The sequence below is a fragment of the Mustela putorius genome, unplaced genomic scaffold (genome assembly GCF_011764305.1).
Source record: "Mustela putorius furo isolate JIRA1106 unplaced genomic scaffold, ASM1176430v1.1 tig00000561_pilon_pilon_pilon, whole genome shotgun sequence".
Classification (NCBI taxonomy): Eukaryota; Metazoa; Chordata; class Mammalia; order Carnivora; family Mustelidae; genus Mustela; species Mustela putorius.
In genome coordinates this window covers 1,215,013-1,232,045 of record NW_025421415.1, presented here as the reverse complement: position 1 = coordinate 1,232,045, position 17,033 = coordinate 1,215,013, and the positions used below count along the sequence as shown (strand labels likewise).

Here is a 17,033-nt window from a genome sequence, read left to right as displayed (position 1 = left end):
GTTTATGTCCCTCTACCCTTTACTGCTCTATTGTCTATGAATCCGTGCTTTGAAAAATCCACGTTCTATTAAAAAAGTGGGGGGTGGGAGGGGGTTGGAACACGTACACTAAATATCCATTATTTGTTTACATGTGGTTGAACTCTCTCTGCAAACACACACCTAAACTAAGCACAGCAGCTGCTTGTGGCGAGAGCGGGAGTGGGAATACAGGAGACAGGGTGGGAGATTTTCCTTTTCTATAGATCCTTTCATATGCTACTACATGTTCAGCTGTGGAAATATAGTCCATCGTCTTTCCAATGTCCATTCCCGAACTTCAGCGACCAGGAAGTTCCAGCCCCTTCCAGACTCCCTTGAAGCTGGGCATCGATACAAGATTCTAATGGATGTGCGTTCATGAGATAAGAGTAGAAGATGGAAGTGGGTGAACACCATCTTCCCACTGCATAGGCTGTAGTTGTGGGCAAGCAGGGCCATGGGGGTTCAGAGGCAATGGTGGTGTAGGTGCAATCAGCTGGACACTGTTCCAGGCCCAGGCCCCAGCTTCCTGGGTACTGCTATGAGGCATTTAAGGTGGTCCCAGTGACTTCCTGAACTTGTTGGTAGCTGGATCATAGGTGCAGTGGTGTTTTTTTTTTTCTTTACCTCAGCAGCTCCAGGAGCAGCCTCCTAATTCCTCCTGAATTCAGCCTCCCTGAATTCCTACTTAAGGCAGAGGCTGTAGCTCTCCTGGCAGGTAGAGTACCAGATGTTGCTGGAGGATTCCAGAAGTCACTCCTGGATTATCTCCTAGGAGTTCACTCTCCTCATCCTTCCAAAAGATTCTACGAGCATCCAGTTTCTTATTAGTCCACTCTGCTTGAAATACCTACTGTGGCCTCTATTTCTTATAATGGAAGTGAAATGGAATATGAAATTACATATTAAAAATTATTAAATAATAAATAAAAGTCATCGCTAAAAAAAAATCCTCAGAAGAGATTTCCTGAGCAGTGTGCCACCAAAAATGCTTGGTTTTTATATTTAAAAAAATTCCTGGGGAGCCTGGGTCGCTCAGAGTAACTGCCTTGGGCTCAGGTCATGATCTCTGGGTCCTGGGATCAAGTCCCTTGTCGGGCTCCCTGCTCAGCGGGGAGCCTGCTTCTCCCTCTGCCTGCTGCTCTTCCTGTTTGTGCTCTCTCTCTCCCTCTCTATCAAATACATAAATAAAATCTTTTAAAAAATCCTGCCCTCTTTGTAAGTCATCACCTATTGAATGAGTACTTATTGGCTTAAAGATGAGGTAACTTAATACTTAGATTAGAAATAAGCTCCTATGAGTATGTGAGAAGTTGTGTGTGTGTGTATAAAAAGACAAGACACAATTTGTGTTTCCAGTAAAATCCTAGAAGACAAATTCAAACACTTCTTATTCTTTGTTTTTATTTAACTCAAAATAGCTAACAACAAAACATTTAAAAAATATCTCCCACACATGAGTATTCAGTTATTTTTGATTCATGACACTAGATTACAGAGTCCTTGCCTGTTTCTAGCATGAAGTAACACATCTATCATAAACATTATCTCTCAAAGTCCGCAGCAGGCTTGAAACCCGTATATTTAGATCCTAACCAAAAACCATGATTTAGTTATTCATTTTGAACCCAAATATTTTTCTCCCACACAGATGCTTAGTAAAATGAATAACCATAAATAGGCTAGCTATTAATCAGTTTTCGACGAAATGCCCCCATCCAGCACATACATAAAGTCTGTATATATGCTTTTGTCCTTTACTACTCAAAATATGAATGTCAGTGAGATGTACAGTGGGGTCAGCTCATTCGTTGAACTTACATCAATTCCATATAGGAGGTCAGCGAAAAGGAAACAATAAGGAAAATAACAATGAATCCCATGAAAATCTCACCAGTTGAATGAAAGAGTAATCCCTGATGAGGGTTGAAGAACCTTGAGGAAACCAAGCGCTACCACTGTGGCTTCTCCTCAGGTAAAGTCAGTTCACGTCGGTCTCTCAGAAGACAAGCATCCTGGAGAGCGCAGGGTGACTGATTCTAGTGTTGAAAGGTATGCGGTTCTATGCAACATTGCCCTAAACGAACACCGACAATGTCAAATGGTCTTCAATGGAAGAAACTGTCCTTTCTTCCAACACCGGAGGAAAACCTGGTTGTGTTGGATGCGCAGATTTCCCATAAGGCGCCTTTTGAAACGGCTGTCAAGGAGGCGCTCTCCACGTTCCATTTCATCTTAGGTCCTGACACTAGAAGCTAAGCCCTGGGTATGAAGCAACTCCACTGCCGTGTGAATCGCAAAGACAAGAGTCTTAAAAATGCCCTAACATCGTCAGCATAGTTTAATTTCCAGTTAGGTCCGTCCTCACATCGAGCACAGGCTGTTTCTGTGACCCTCGCATGGAATGTACCTATCACTGACCGAGAAAATCTCATGATGAAAAGACCGGCATCCTAAAATCTGAACAACAAAAAAAGCTACCAACGCAGATAGGTCTCAGCCATGCTTCCCGATAAGATGTTCAATCAGCAAACAGTGCAACTAAAGCACAGAGTAACTTCTGTTTTGTTACACTTGCCCCTCCCCGCCACCACCTACAGTTTTCGAAACTGGCAGTTACCTTCTATGTCTCAAACACTTGGCCTTAACCTCAGCACCGCCCAGGTTCAGGTTCTATTTTTAAAAGCACCATTCTAATGGAAATGTCCCTGCCCTGCCTTAAGCTGGGGCTGTGAATTTGACTGCTAGCTAGAGCTGTTATGTCATAGAGTTTAGGTTAATTTGGCAGATATTGATTTCCGTGAAACCCGCTTCAGCTTCTTCTAGCCATGGAGGATTTCTACCTGGGCTGTAGATGGGGGTAAAATACCCCATGGAGGACCCCTTCAATAACCACATTTGGAAAATCTGAAAAACAAAAGGAAAACGGCTTTTCTTAGGCACAGCAGTAAAAAGCAACGACTGCATTCTGCAGACCGGTACAAGGCGAGGCCCCCAGCAACTCGGGGACCCGAGTCACCCTGCAGCCTGCTCTCGCTGAGGACACGCTATCTGTCATGTCGCCGCGGCCGAAAGCCGCTTGGGTGCGCGACCAGGCTCTGCAGGAATGCACGGCCAGATTTGTAGCTTATTGATTTAGGGGATGTTCTAATGGTTAATGCTGCTAGGCCCCAGCTCTTTATCTGAATGTTTTCTCACAAGGAAGATGGATTACACTGGCAATTCAATTTCTAACAAAATCTCAATATACTTGAAGGAATTCCAAGATTTCTACTGGGAATACTTGGCTGCAGTTTTTCCATTGTGGTTTACAGCAGCGTTCAGTCCAAGCTGTCCTGAGGACGGTCATTCCGTGGCGCACGCATCCAGGGAGCAGGAGGAACAGGGGCGGTCTTCCTAACTGAAAAGGGCACCTTTTGAAGAAAGCCATCCCGTCAGGAAAAAACGAGCCACGTTTTTAGAGGAGGCGTGCGTCCAATGGGGCACGTTCCAGTTATCAGGGGAGGTAAAATATGAAAGGATACTTTGCATGGGGCCAACCCCAACCATCACATGACCCAGAAGTTCAATTTCTTAACTTCAATCTGCAGGTAATTAATTATATCTAGGATTTACATGAAAGCCCACCACTTTCAATAAATATCGCTATTATGCAAGGAAATTAGTTGGTCCAATACTTGCAGACAGAAACTAGGACACTCACTTATGAACCCAACCTCTGTACAGTACCTACTACATAAAGCCATGTGCAAAGGGAGGGCAGAAAGATTGGTGGGGGGGCAAGGCAGGTGACCAGTCTGAGGGAGGAGGGAGTCAGGAAAGTTCAAAGACTAGAATGGAGGTTAGTGTTGATAAGAGAGTGAGAGAGGAAGCCTGGGGCATGCAAGCCCAGAAATTCTGGCTTTGTCTAAAAAGCAGGGAGAACCACCAGCAACACCCCCACCCCCTACCCCCGCAAGGATTTTAAGCAAAGTGACAGAACTAAATCCTGTTTGGCAAAGATGGCTCTGGCTGCCATTCAGAATACAGAGGGACAAGTTCAAAGTGGTGGTGGGTTCCCTTTGAGGAGTAAAGGGGTTTCCTAACAGTACCTGCCTGAAAGGTTGTTGTACAAATTGGAGGGTGAAGCAAAGCACTTGAACCTGTGCTGGGCACATGGTTAGTACCTGCTACCATCACGTACCAAGTATGGTATAATCACTGGGAAGAGAAGTAAGTAATAGTCCCTGCCCATACCATGGGATTTCCACGCTAGGAGGGACACAAGCAAATGAACACACCCATGAGCTATGCCTAAAACATATCTTCAGTACACAAGCAGCTCAATGACTTCTGGGTGATGACACTCGATTTCTTAGTGTTTGCTTTAATCCAGCATGAAACAACATAATTTTCCATGCAACATATCTTTAATAATCTGTAGTAGGACTTAAACCTATATATTTTTTCATCCCAATCAAGAACAATGATTTTCCAAAGTTCCTTTCAATTTTTTTTTTTTTAAAAGATTTTATTTATTTATTTGACAGGCAGAGATCACAAGCGGGCAGAGAGGCAGGAAGAGAGAGAGGAGGAAGCAGGCTCCCTGCTGAGCAGAGAGTCTGATGCGGGGCTCAATCCCAGGACCCTGGGATCATGACCTGAGCTGAAGGCAGAGGCTTTAACCCACTGAGCCACCCAGGTGCCCCAGTTCCTTTGAATTTTAAAAGAATTCCTCCCCCACAGAAGTGTACTGAAACCAAGAGCCGTCAGTGGAGATATTGATCAATTTTCAATTATTTGCCCAAAGAGAACACATTGACGTGCTTAGCAGGTGGGTATTTATTCTCTGCCAGCCAAAACATAACAGTTTGTTTGAAGGTTAGTGTGATGACATCATCAGCATGTTCAGCTTAAAGGAATTTAAGTAAGTTTGGGGGAAAAGGATGAAGAGGAGAAAATACCATTAATTACTCTGAGTAATGCTATACCACCTGAATAGGTCAAGCAGTAGTTTAAGCGCAAGGCGAGGGGTGCCGGGGTGGCTCAGGCAGTTAAGCGTCCGACTCTTGATGTCGGCTCAGGTCGCCCTCCTGAGGTCGTGACATGGAGCCCTGCATCAGGGTCTACGCTCTGCACAGACTCTGCTTGAGATTCTCTCTCTGCCCCTCCCCCTGCTTGAGCCTGCTCTCTTTCCCTCTGTCTCCCAAATAAAGAAATAAGTCTACAGAAGGATAAATAAAGGGGAAAACTGAAGCAGGGCGCGAGGCTCGAGGGTGAGGAGACGGGAAGGTGAGGAAAGACCTCTGCGAGCAGATACCAGGGGAAGGAGGGTGCGGTGGCCACGTGCGAGGGTGTCCGGGCGACGGGCATCCCCGGTAGAGGGAAGATGGCCGACCAAGGCGCTGTGTGTTTACCGTCCAGCAAGTGCTGAGCAACTAGCAGAGGCCGGAGATTCAGAAGGTGAACATGACAGAGAGAGAATAAGGGAACCGTGTGGGTCATCACGACAGGAAAGGAAGGAAATGATCCACGTGAATGGAACAGAGGTGTTTTATGACCAGGTCCACCGACTGGCGGCCAACGAGCTGATTATCAGAGGTCACTTTCTCCCTGATCTGTTCCACTCCATGCTACACTTTGGATTTTGGTCTTGTCATACGTGTGATTTTAATTCCACGTCCGCTGTTACTTGAAGACTGCCCTGGCCTTTCTTTCCCATTGAGAGGGGATGACAAGGAATGTGACTGAGGAAAGATTTACTTGTCGTCTTTTGTTGGTTCTCATTTATGCTGGTAAATGCTTACGTGGACCTTCTAAAAAAAAAAAAAGGAATGGGATTGGGGCGGGGAGACTCCTGAGAGCCCCCTGAGAGCAGAGCGGGCAAAGGCTCTCTCAAGCTCCTCCTGGAAGGTGCGGAGGCAGTGCCCGTGTGGGGACGAGAAGAGGGCTCCGGGGGGTGGGGGGGGGGAAACAGCAGTGCCCTGAGGGGGAACGGAGTGCACACCTAGGAGACCCAGAAAGAAGTCGGCAGAGCACAGGAGGGAGTCCTCTTAGAAGGGCTATGAGAGCCTGGTAGAGTCCAACTCAGAGAGAAAGTGGGGCTGGAAACCCAAGACGGTGTCCCAGCTACACATACACAAGGCCATCAAGACCACAAGCAAGGAGTTGATCTGAAAGAAAGCCCAGGAGAAGACAAGAGGGTCTATGAGAGCCCGCCGGTAGGCTGCCCGGGATGGGCAGAAAAGTAAGAGAGTGGGAAAGCCCAGGGGAGAGAGCGGTCAATGGTGGCCAAAGATGATGGGAGGTCTGATGAAAGCTGATGGAGAAATATCTGGAGTGTGGCTGTGCCAGAGATGATGCTGGGGACCAGCGCGAGAGCTGTTCCGAATTCCCCTGAGAAATTAAAACTCAGGCCAAAGAGCCTATGTTCAGAGAAGACTGATGATTAACATTTTATAGGAGGATAGCGTCTGACTGTCAGGTCACCTGCGATGGTATTTCCACAGTCAGAATCCTCTGGAAGAGTATCCCCACGTTTTGCTAAGAGGCCTAAATAACCCAGAAATGCGATGCCAGTAAAACTGACCTCTCGATTAAAAGCTTAAGATCTGCAAGAGCCTATCAGCTGCGTCACGCCTGTAAGACAACGGGGATCCGACTCAGGAAGGTGGGTTAGCCAAACTGCACCAAAACCGGATCTGGTGCCCGCCCCTCCCCCGCCTGGGGCCATCCTGTCCATAAAACCCGTGATTCCTGTGTCCTCTCTGAACTGCTATCCCCCATTTGCGCGAGTCCTCCGTCCACGCCAATGTTCTACCAAGGATCCCTACTTTTGCCCTTTCTTGCTCCAGGTATCTGCCCCTGGAGTTCGACCCTGAGTGCCTCCTGTTCTTTGCTGCCCACCAGGGGCACAGCACACGCAGCTCAGTCGGCGGGACGATGCGGACTCAAGGATCATAAAACGCCTTCCTTGACCCCTGAGCACCCTGGCCACTAGGCTTCACAGCGATCAGCCCGTGCTCCCCCACCTCCACAGGAGCGTCGGGCCCATGCCGGAAACTTCTGACCGTCCGTCATACCTGCACAGAGTACTATACCGTACAGGGCACTAGTAGAACCATGCTCCGAAGAGAAACAGAATGCTTTACAGAACATCGCCCATTTCATCTAGCCTAGCTTACGTGAGGCAACATGTTGTTGACCTAAAGTCAACTGATATAATATGCCTTTTTTTTTTTTTTTTTTTTTTTTTTTAAAACACAGGAAGCAAATGCTAGAGAAAGGCAATTATGTCTTACGGAAAGGGCTGTACAGGGAACATACTCTGAGAGCATATTCCCATATTGCAAAGGAATGTCAGCTCTCTCAGATCAGGGTGCTAAGAATGGTCCCTCCACGGAGCTGGGCTGGGTCCTGGCCTGCCTTCTTCACGCTGCCAGCTAAGTCACTGATCTCCGTGCACGCGCCATTGCCACAGAATGGTCCCCTCTCTCTTGCTGGTGATAGGGTTTTATTGTCAGAATGTAGGTACGGTTTCAACAAATCACTTATCTACTGCCATTGAGTTGCTCTGCTATTTAGTTACTCCTACTAATAAGGGCTGAATGTTCAATTAACGTAAAGAAATTAAGCACCAAGGGGGTCTGCCCATCAGCCATGTGACACCAGGCAAGTTGGGGACCTCCTGGGGTTCCAACTCTCTTATTAGCCAATGAGGATACCCACCTTGCCTATTTTATGAGGCTATTATAAAACTAAAGGAGTAACGTCTGAGAAGGCACTCATGAGGAGGTGTAGAGCAGGCCATTTTGAGAGGAACTCTGAAGAATTCAAATTTCTTGGCATAAAGAGAGGACCCAGGCTAAAATATTGATTACAGGGGCACCTGGGTGGCTCAGTGGGTTAAAGCCTCTGCCTTCGGCTCAGGTCATGATCCCAGGGTCCTGGGATCGAGCCCACAATGGGCTCTCTGCTCAGTAGGGAGCCTGCCTGCCTCTCTGCTTGCTTGTGATCTGTCAAATAAATAAATAAAATCTTTAAAAATAAAATATTGATTACATGTGTGCATAAATTCATTCTATTTTAGTATATAACTTCTAAAAATGCACAGCTGACCATCTAAGATGCTATAACCTAAACAGAAGTAAAGATATACATGTAATATAGATACACCGCTTTGGGGAAAAAGCATTAAAAAAAAAAAAAACAAGAACCAGAGCCTTAGACTCAAACCTTATCATCTGGATAAAAAACAAGCAGAGACCAAAACATAACACCACCAGAAACAAAAACAAAAAGAAAAGAAAAGCCAATAAATATCTTTCCTCTTTATTACTCTCATTCAAAACTGCCTGGTCAGGTAGAAAGAAAAATCACATTTCGTGCAGAAAGGCCTGCCCCAATTAAAATTCTGAATGTCTCCGACACCAAGAGCGCCGGTTTATTGGCAGATTATTAAGCCCTGGACCAATGTCACTCTGTTAGACCTGTATTAAAAACGTGGTTTATGTGGTGCAGGGTCAGATCAGTAAAGAGCTGTTAGCAGATGACAGGTTTGATTACCGCTGGCTGTAGGCAAGACGAATGGATCCCTGAGGAAGAGCAGCACGGGCTGGTGGGACAGTTTGCTGGAAAGGTCAAGAACAGGCATGTCAGCATCAGGGGACGACGGTAAACAGAAAACACTACAAACTAGCTTTGAGGGGATCAAACTGCTGTGTGGGGACATCTCAAGGTCTATGTATCTCACCGCGTGGGTGAATAATAGTGAGCAGAGTTACAGGGAACAAACCAGCCCTGCGTTCACCTTCTCAACATCTCTTTGAGGAATCTGAAATGGGTATACCATCTATTTGACAAATCACTGATGAAAAGTGCACCATTTCAGAGCACAATGATTGATAAAATAGTATTCTTAGGACTGGCATAAAACAATGTAGGGTTCAATATAACTGGTGACTTCTCTCACTTTCTATCACATATTTGTAAATCAACTGCCTAACACATATTATCAAGAAGATTGTGACGGGATACACTTACGCCACAGTAATTCACCACTTAGCAAAACCACGGTCCTGTTTCTGGTTTCATGTAACTCTTGATTGACTAGTATTAGTTCTTACCTTGATTCTTCAGATTCCGTCTCATCAAAAGATCTAGAATTTTTTTTTTTAAAAGAAGAAGAGGAAGACCATGTCAGTTGGGTAAATGTTGTTGCAAACCAAGGAAAAAAGTCTGTATTCTTAAAGTTCTAAATTGGGAAACATTAGGAAAAGAGAGGTGCCTTGACAAAGCCACAGCATGACTGATGACTACATTCTACACTTGATCTTAGCCAAAAGGCCGAGAAGTGATTGTGATGCCTCGTTCTAAAGAATCTAAGACCGCCATATTCTTGAACTTCAGTTTTCTTGAGGATCACTTACAAACCCTATGGTTTTACTTTCAGGCTTCTATAATAGAGTTAAGATTTCATTCTGTCATTCCTAAAATCTCTTCTTAAAAACATTCCCCAAGGTCCTAGCAAATGCACTCAGTCAGAACAGGCCACATGGACAATGCCTATTATTTGGTGAGCTCAGTATATAATTCTTGCTGTGGGGTGAGTGGAAAGGGGCCTTGAGCAACACTGCCAGGGTGGGGGGCGGGGTGGAGGGCTGAGGGTCTGTAGCCTTTCCTCCCGCAGACAGCCGGGTTTTAACCCGATGCTGGGTGTGGTCCCCATGACCATCTTGTAGTTAGTGTGCGTCCTTCGGGGGGCTCTGGAGGTGGCAGGAGGATGAACAAAACCCCCTCCCCTGCGTGGGTTTGCAGAGTCTTTGTAATGATGTGTTTCCCCATAAATGGATTGGATATGTCAGGGGTGATGCTGATGGCCTTCAGAGGCCAGCTCAACCTGAGCCAGGTGCCCAGAGCTGGGCAAGGGGCTTGTTTCAGAGTTCATTCTTCAGAAGAACACTTCCCAACTGATGGTGATAGCAAATGTCTGGTTCTTGGGACACGGGGACTGGGAGCTACAGCCCCACATGAGAAGGTCCTGTGGGAGAGGCAGAAAGACAGCAGGGAAAAGAGCTCACGTGGGAAAGCCTGGGCTCTGCCAGCTACAAGATGAGAGATTTGGGGAAAGACACTTCATTCCTGTGTCCCAGCTTGCTCAGGTCAACAATAAGGGAGTTGGCTAATATCACCTCCAAGGTCATTCACAGCTCTTAGATGATGTAACCGCACATGCACAGGCATGTAGACTTTGCTCGAGTACCCACAAAAAAACCTATTAGTCCCTCCATAGGCTATCTAGATTCAAAATTCCCACCATGTAACATCACTCCAGGAAGCAGCATATTTTAATAAGTCAATTCCTTAAGTCTAAACCTGAGCCTGCCGGTGGGCCGCAGTATACCGGCGAAGACCACAGAGGAATTCCTTTGACCACAGGCAGGGGGCGAGGGAGTGCTGTCCCAGCGGAGAGAACCGATGTGACCAGGCTGGCCCTTCCAGCACCACCCAAGGGTGGGGGGCAGTGGTTATTGGTTAGGCCAACTAGCAACTGTAGGGTAGTTTCAGATACACGTCCGATAGGGGAACAACGCCTCTTACCCACAACTCTCTGCCTTTGGTAGCGAGGGCAAGTGTCGCACGTTTAGGAAATCAAGGAACAGTTTGGGAAGCTCTTCATTTTCCAAAATGACAGCCTGTGAAAGGAGAAAAGAGAATCCGGAAAGCGAAATTTACTAAGCAACCAATCATCAAATGAACTATGTCAGAAGTCATGAACACCCATCTCAGTTCTTCGCAGCATCATTATCACAGTCTGTAAGGGTGGGTGGGGGAGGAGGTGGTCCCCATCTCATCCACCAAGAATTCAGGAGACAGGCACACTCTTCAGTGTTCCCAAATACTCTTTTTTATCTACCCTCTCATCCAACCAGCATTTGTGGATCATCTAGCACACATCAGATGCTGACTAGGAGGAAAGGCAGCTGGCCACCGGGTAGACAGAATTCTTGCCTTCGTGGAGGTTCTGAGGAGAGGATTTTAAAAACCTGGGAGCATCAATAATACTGCTAAGAAACGTGCATCAAATTTTCCTTACTGGATGATTAAGTGGTCGGGGGTAGGGGTGGTGTGTGTGTGTGTGTGTGTGTGTGTGTGTGTGTCTACAAGAGACCACATTGTTTAGAAAATACTACACATGGCTTTTTTAACTGGAAGATTTAGCCAAGATCCCTTGGCTATCACCGCTTTCGGCATTTGGATCAAGTGACATTTATGGCCCTTTGGACAGCTCCACTTAAAGGGTCAGTAATAACTCTACCCCTAAGTGTAAATCAGTGTATATACTTAAAAAAAAAAATCTATACGGTTCTTCCATTTAGGGAGCTCTGTTAAAGAGCTGGGACAATGTTATAACCATGCCTGCTCTTGGCTCTCCGAGTCACGCAAGTGCAAGTGCATTTTCATGGGCATCTGTTTTCAAAAAAGAGAGCCCCAGTGTATGTTCTGATTAAACAGTCGCCCCCCTCTCCCACCACTCTCCCCCAGTTTTTTTTTATTATTATTTTTATGAAGACCATGGAAAAAACATCAAAGATTGCATGATAGTCTCGGAAAGTAAGAGAATTATTTTCAAAGGTCATTTTTATCATTTACCGTGGCCCTCCTCCCACGTGTGGTTTAAAGAACGATGAGAAGGGATGCTGAGGCGTCACCCACACCGTGATCAGGCACAGCTATGCAATGTGATGCATGAGGCACCAAGGACAAAAGGTCAAATTATGGATATTCTGAAATACGCGATTCTATATAGCCTATTGCTTTCTGTCATAATTTACATACTGCGTGGTCCCCTCTCTGGCGGAGTTTTAAAATAGTGACCCAGTTCGGGACATGTGAATGGACTGAGGGAGGCAGGCTGAGCCCCAAGCTACACCAGCGCTCAAGCCTCCTGATGTTCAGTTTCTGGAGAGGAGTCATCTGAAAACCCAGCTCTGTCTCAGTCTCTTCCTATTCCTTACCTAGCTGATGGTACCCACTGAGGCTTAAGGAAAGGCAATAGAAGGTAGGGAAACAAAAAAAGTGCATTAAAATAGAAAAAAGCTCTTCTTCCTAGAGGCATGCTTTCATTACTATTTTCACTGACCTTCTGAATTTCCATCTACTCAGAGAAATTTGAGGGGGTGCCCATAAGGTCATTATTTCAGTGCCCACAACTCAAGGATTGTAAGAATCACTGTATATATGAAGCTCCAGGGAATTTTTGCCATAAAGTAAGTTGTAATGATTATCTCCATGTTTCTTGACATTGTTTAGGAGAATGACACAACACCTATTTGAATAATAAAGCTTAATGTTGTAACAAAAACAGAGCTGTTCACCTAGGCAATAGTTTTCATTATGTGTACAAGTGGCTTTCAGATTAAAAAAAAAAATAAAATAATGGGGGGGTAACACTCTTATCTCCACCCCCACCTTTTAAAATAAATTAAATCAATAACAAGTGTGGGACACTTTTAATGACCTGAACTACTTAATTTCCAGGATCCTTAGACATGTCATCCATCACCGCAGTATGGAGGAAGACATCTCTTGAGTGTTCAGGGGGTTAGTTTGGTTTTATTAATGCAAGATTTAGGGAATTTTAACAAGGTGAATTGTTTATTTGCCTTGACAGATCGGCTTACAATGCACTGGCTACATCTACAGCATGATCATTAATGACAAAAGACAGGCAAAAAGCTGTTTACACTGCAACACCAGGACGGGAATTAATCCTGTCCAGCCTCCCCGAACGAAACACTCCAAAGAGATGATCACATTTTTTTAGGTAAGACATACTGGGGGAAAAAAGAAAAGAAAAGAAAAAAAAAATATATATATATATAACTCCAGAAATTTGTGAGAATTTTCATTGAATGTTCCCTGAAAATTCTCAAATATTTTTCATAAGAAAGTCACCAATATGGATTTCAGGATTTACAGTTCGACTATATTTATTTATTTGAGAGAGAGAGACAGAGATAGAGAGAGCACAAGCTGTGTGGTGAGAGGGAAAAGCAGGATCCCCACTGAGCAGGAAGCCTGCCCTGGGGCTCGATCCCAGGAACCTGGGTTTGTGACCTGAGCTGATGGCAGACACTTAACTGACTAAGCCACCCAGGCGCCCCATCTTCTCCTGTTTCTTGAGAAGCTTTCCCTCAAGAAGATCCCTCCCTCTTAAAGCTGCACCCTGGTCCACTCCATCTTCTTGGGACCCTGGTCTGGTCTAATTGCCCAACTTTATCCAACAGGTAAATAAATATAAACATATAATAAACAAACAAATTAAAATTTATATAAATAAATATAATAAATACAAATATATATAAATTATATTTTGAATGTCAAATCCTATTTCCCTTTTGTCCTAGCTTGCGTACCATGATTTTTTATTAACCTTCACTCGTTAGTCATTTCCATTTTTTAGAGGCATGATGGTGTGGTAGGAAGTACAGGGCTCTAGAGCCAGAGCTGGGTTCCCACACCCCCGGCCACCTCGTGGGGTCACTGTGAGGGTAAGACAATGTCCGCAAGAGTCTCTGGTGCACACTTAGCATTCAATAAATGTTCAGTGTTTCCTTACAATCTCTTTGTTCTATCAATCCTCAACAGCCTATTTTATCGGTTTTGGAAGTTTGGATTATTGTCCATCCAGCAAACAGGGCTTCCTAATTCTCTATGATTCATGGATCCCTTTGGAAAATGGATAAAAGCTGAGAATCTTGCTGGCTGAAAAATATGCATCCATACATAATTGTGCTGATGGTGGCAGAGGGTTCAAGAGCCCTTACAGCCCCGCCAAGGACACCTGCTTTCGGCTTCAGTGCGGCAGCAACACTGCTGGGCACCCTCTTTGCTTTGCCTGGCGCCTGAAGTCCTCACTGCTGGGCCTGTGCTGGATGCCAGCCAGCCCCCCAAACCCTACCCGTTGTAGATTTCTACCTTTCTTGTCAATTACGACCCCACTGGAGTGTGTGGTGCCTTGTGACTGGAATTCATTAGTGTTTTCAGCCCCGGGCTGTGGTTGAAAATACGTGTCTGGCCGGAGGGTACCCGGCTGCAGGATTCTTTCAGGTAGGTCAAAAATCTACAACTGCATTGAATTTAGACAGTCAATCATATTCATGGCTACTGTTGATGGTTCCCAAAGTTAGCAAAACATGGAGAAAATATTATTTAAACTCTATCACTGCCAGGGGGGCCCCTGGGTGGCTCAGGTGGTTGAGCAACTGTCTTCGGCTCAGGTCATGATCCTAGAGTCCCGGGATCGAGTCCACATCGGGCTCCTTGCTCAGTGGGGATCTGCTTCTCCCTCTGACCTTCACCCTCTCATTCTCTTTATCTCTCTCTCAAATAAATAAAATCTTTAAAAAAAATAAATAAAGTCTATCACTGCCAGGTCAGAGTCCAGCCAAGGAGGCACAAGTACCCTACATTTATTAGGAGAAGAGCATTCTGAAACACAGGGCAGTGATGGGTCCCAGACTGTCTAATCAATTAATGGTAGAGTTCCGACACTAGATACAACTTTGGACCCATGGCTGGACAACTAATTTATATAGTAAAACATCAGAATTCAAAATGAATATGACCAATTCGAGAAAAAAAAATCAGAAAAAAAATCCCATTAAATTAAATTTTACAGGGCACCTGGGTGGCTCAGTGGGTTAAGCTGCTGCCTTCAGCTCAGTCATGATCTCAGGGTCCTGTGATCGAGTCCCGCATCAGGTTCTCTGCTCAGCAGGGAGCCTGCTTCCTCCTTTCTCTCTCTCTGCCTGCCTCTATGCCTACTTGTGATCTCTGTCAAATAAATAAATAAAATCTTTAAAAAAATATATATTTTACAGGTGTTAAGTCCTGAGTCAAATACTACATGAGGCAGAATTAAGTACCCAGGTGTGAGATGAAAAGTAGCTGTTTGTATACAAGTGTTGTTGGTCTCAAGCGGTAGGTCAGCAAAAGTGTTGCTTCTGGAAGGTATAGAAAAATGAGCTGAGCAATCCTCTTGCTGCACTTAATGCAATATTATCTGGCCCCCAAAGAAAGAGAAATAAGAATAAATGCAGTATGGCCTACAGGGGAGCAATGAAAATGAAAAGATTCAAAATCATTTCTATTAGAAGAGGTCACCCCAACAGCAGGTACTGAGCATGGAATGAGGTGTTCCAGGGCCCAGGAGCATGGTCTTTTAGTTAACTAATGTTTTTTAAGGAGAGTGGAGATTTTCCAAGTTGTTGGGACAGTAACTTAGGAATGTCTTAGCCAGCAAAGAAGGTGTCTATATCTAACTGAAGCCATTGCAAAAAACAAGAGAAAGTCTCCCACGCATGGGAAAACCTGCATTGCAAGAGCTTCTAGAAAAGCCTGGGTTCCGGGGCACCTGACTGGCTCAGTTGTTAAGCATCTGCCTTCAGCTCAGGTCATGATCCCAGGGTCCTGGGATCGAGCCCCGCATTGGGCTCTCTGCTCAGTTGGAAGCCTGCTTCTCCTTCTCCCATTCCCCCTGCTTGTGTTTCCTCTCTTGCTGTTGTCTCTCTCTGTCAAATAAATACATAAAATCTTAAAAAAGAAGAAGAAGAGGAAGAAAAAAAAAGCCTGGGTTCTGAATGTCTTTTAGTTGCTCTTTGATACACATGCACATGGGAGAAGCAAAAGAACAAACGGAAGAATGCATCAAAGAAATTTCCATGTTTATCCCTTGGGAGTAATGAAGACTAAAAACCAGGTTATTATTATTATTATTAAGATGCACATGAGAAATGGGGTTAAATAAAGAACTGTAACAAGTGTGTGATATACTATATAACAGGCTGTTATTACTGTATCCAACTCTGATAAACATTAAAACTAGGAAACCGTACCTTGTACTAAGCAAAAAATAATTATCATTCTTCATATAGTGTTACTTGCTTTCAAGATAATAAATGACTTTCCTTAAAAACACACCAGATATTCCTTCAGAAACATCACTCTAAAAGAATGTTGAAAAAAATCTTCTGGTCTACAACAACATTTCCAAAAAAATTGCCTGGATGGGGGCAGAAAAACAAGAGCATTTCTACCGGCATCCACTGCAAGCTCAATGTTTACTCGAGGAGAAATGTCTTTTTTATTGAAAAGGTGCAATTATCATCATGTAACACAAATCACAAAATCCCGATTTTTCTACCTTATCAGCTTTATAAAATCATGTTCCCAAAGGATACCATTGATTAGTTGCACATGTTCTTTCTGTGACATCCCAAATACTTAATTGTCAGTTATCTTTTCTTCTTCAGTAAGTAAAATGCAGTCACAAAATTACAGAGGGACCTGTTCTGCCTTAACCTTCGCTAGATGCCATCATGCAGTGGAAAACACTGGTAAAATATCACAGGATAACGCCGTCCGACAAGGGAGACATATAAACACTGTAATGATTTCCCACGAGTTTCCATTTTAGAAAATTGTCACTAAGGCGAGCATAAACGGTGACACGTGTCCACCGAGGACACGGTAAAATCGAACGCTGGCATTCTAGTTAGGTCCAAACCTACCCAGCAGCCAATTATAACAGGAACGGAACATCTTGTTGGAAACTTGGACAAGACCACTTTGCTAACCTTCCCAGACTGCTGGGCAAAGCTGCATTGTTTTCACCGATTTGATCCTTTTATTCTCTCCTCAAAATAGGAAAGAAGAAAAAAAAAACACACATTTCTGTCCCATTGTCTATCAAGGATTGTTGCAAACTGTGGGGAACCTCTCTGTCACAACGGCCCAGAACGCTGAAGCAAGTTGGGAGGTTTTTCAGGAGTCTTTAAAGCCTTGTTCCTCTTCTACCTAGTTGGGTTTGAAATGCCCGATCGCGGGGGTGACAAAGTTCATGACGGTTTTTCCTCTGCCCACCAGGAAAGCTGCTTCCTAGCACACCTGCTTCAGAGGTGCAGTGAAGAACAGAGAGCGAGAAAATCAATGCCTCCTCACTGAAGTAAGTGGGCGGTGGTGTCCCTGTC

The 17,033-nt window shown here is 44.8% G+C and overlaps 1 protein-coding gene across 1 annotated transcript in view; it reads right to left on the bottom strand.

The window, feature by feature from the left end:
• Nucleotides 1-1,399: 1,399 nt before the first annotated feature.
• SNX24 (sorting nexin 24) overlaps nucleotides 1,400-17,033 on the bottom strand; it is a 157,913-nt gene continuing 142,279 nt past the window's right edge. The window contains exons 4-7 of the mRNA XM_045081416.1: nucleotides 10,600-10,694; nucleotides 9,126-9,158; nucleotides 8,566-8,630; nucleotides 1,400-2,928 (exon numbers count right to left, since the gene is read on the bottom strand). Coding sequence (XP_044937351.1) covers nucleotides 2,861-2,928; nucleotides 8,566-8,630; nucleotides 9,126-9,158; nucleotides 10,600-10,694 — 261 coding nt within the window. The 3' untranslated portion in view covers nucleotides 1,400-2,860. The remainder of the gene's footprint in view (nucleotides 2,929-8,565; nucleotides 8,631-9,125; nucleotides 9,159-10,599; nucleotides 10,695-17,033) is intronic.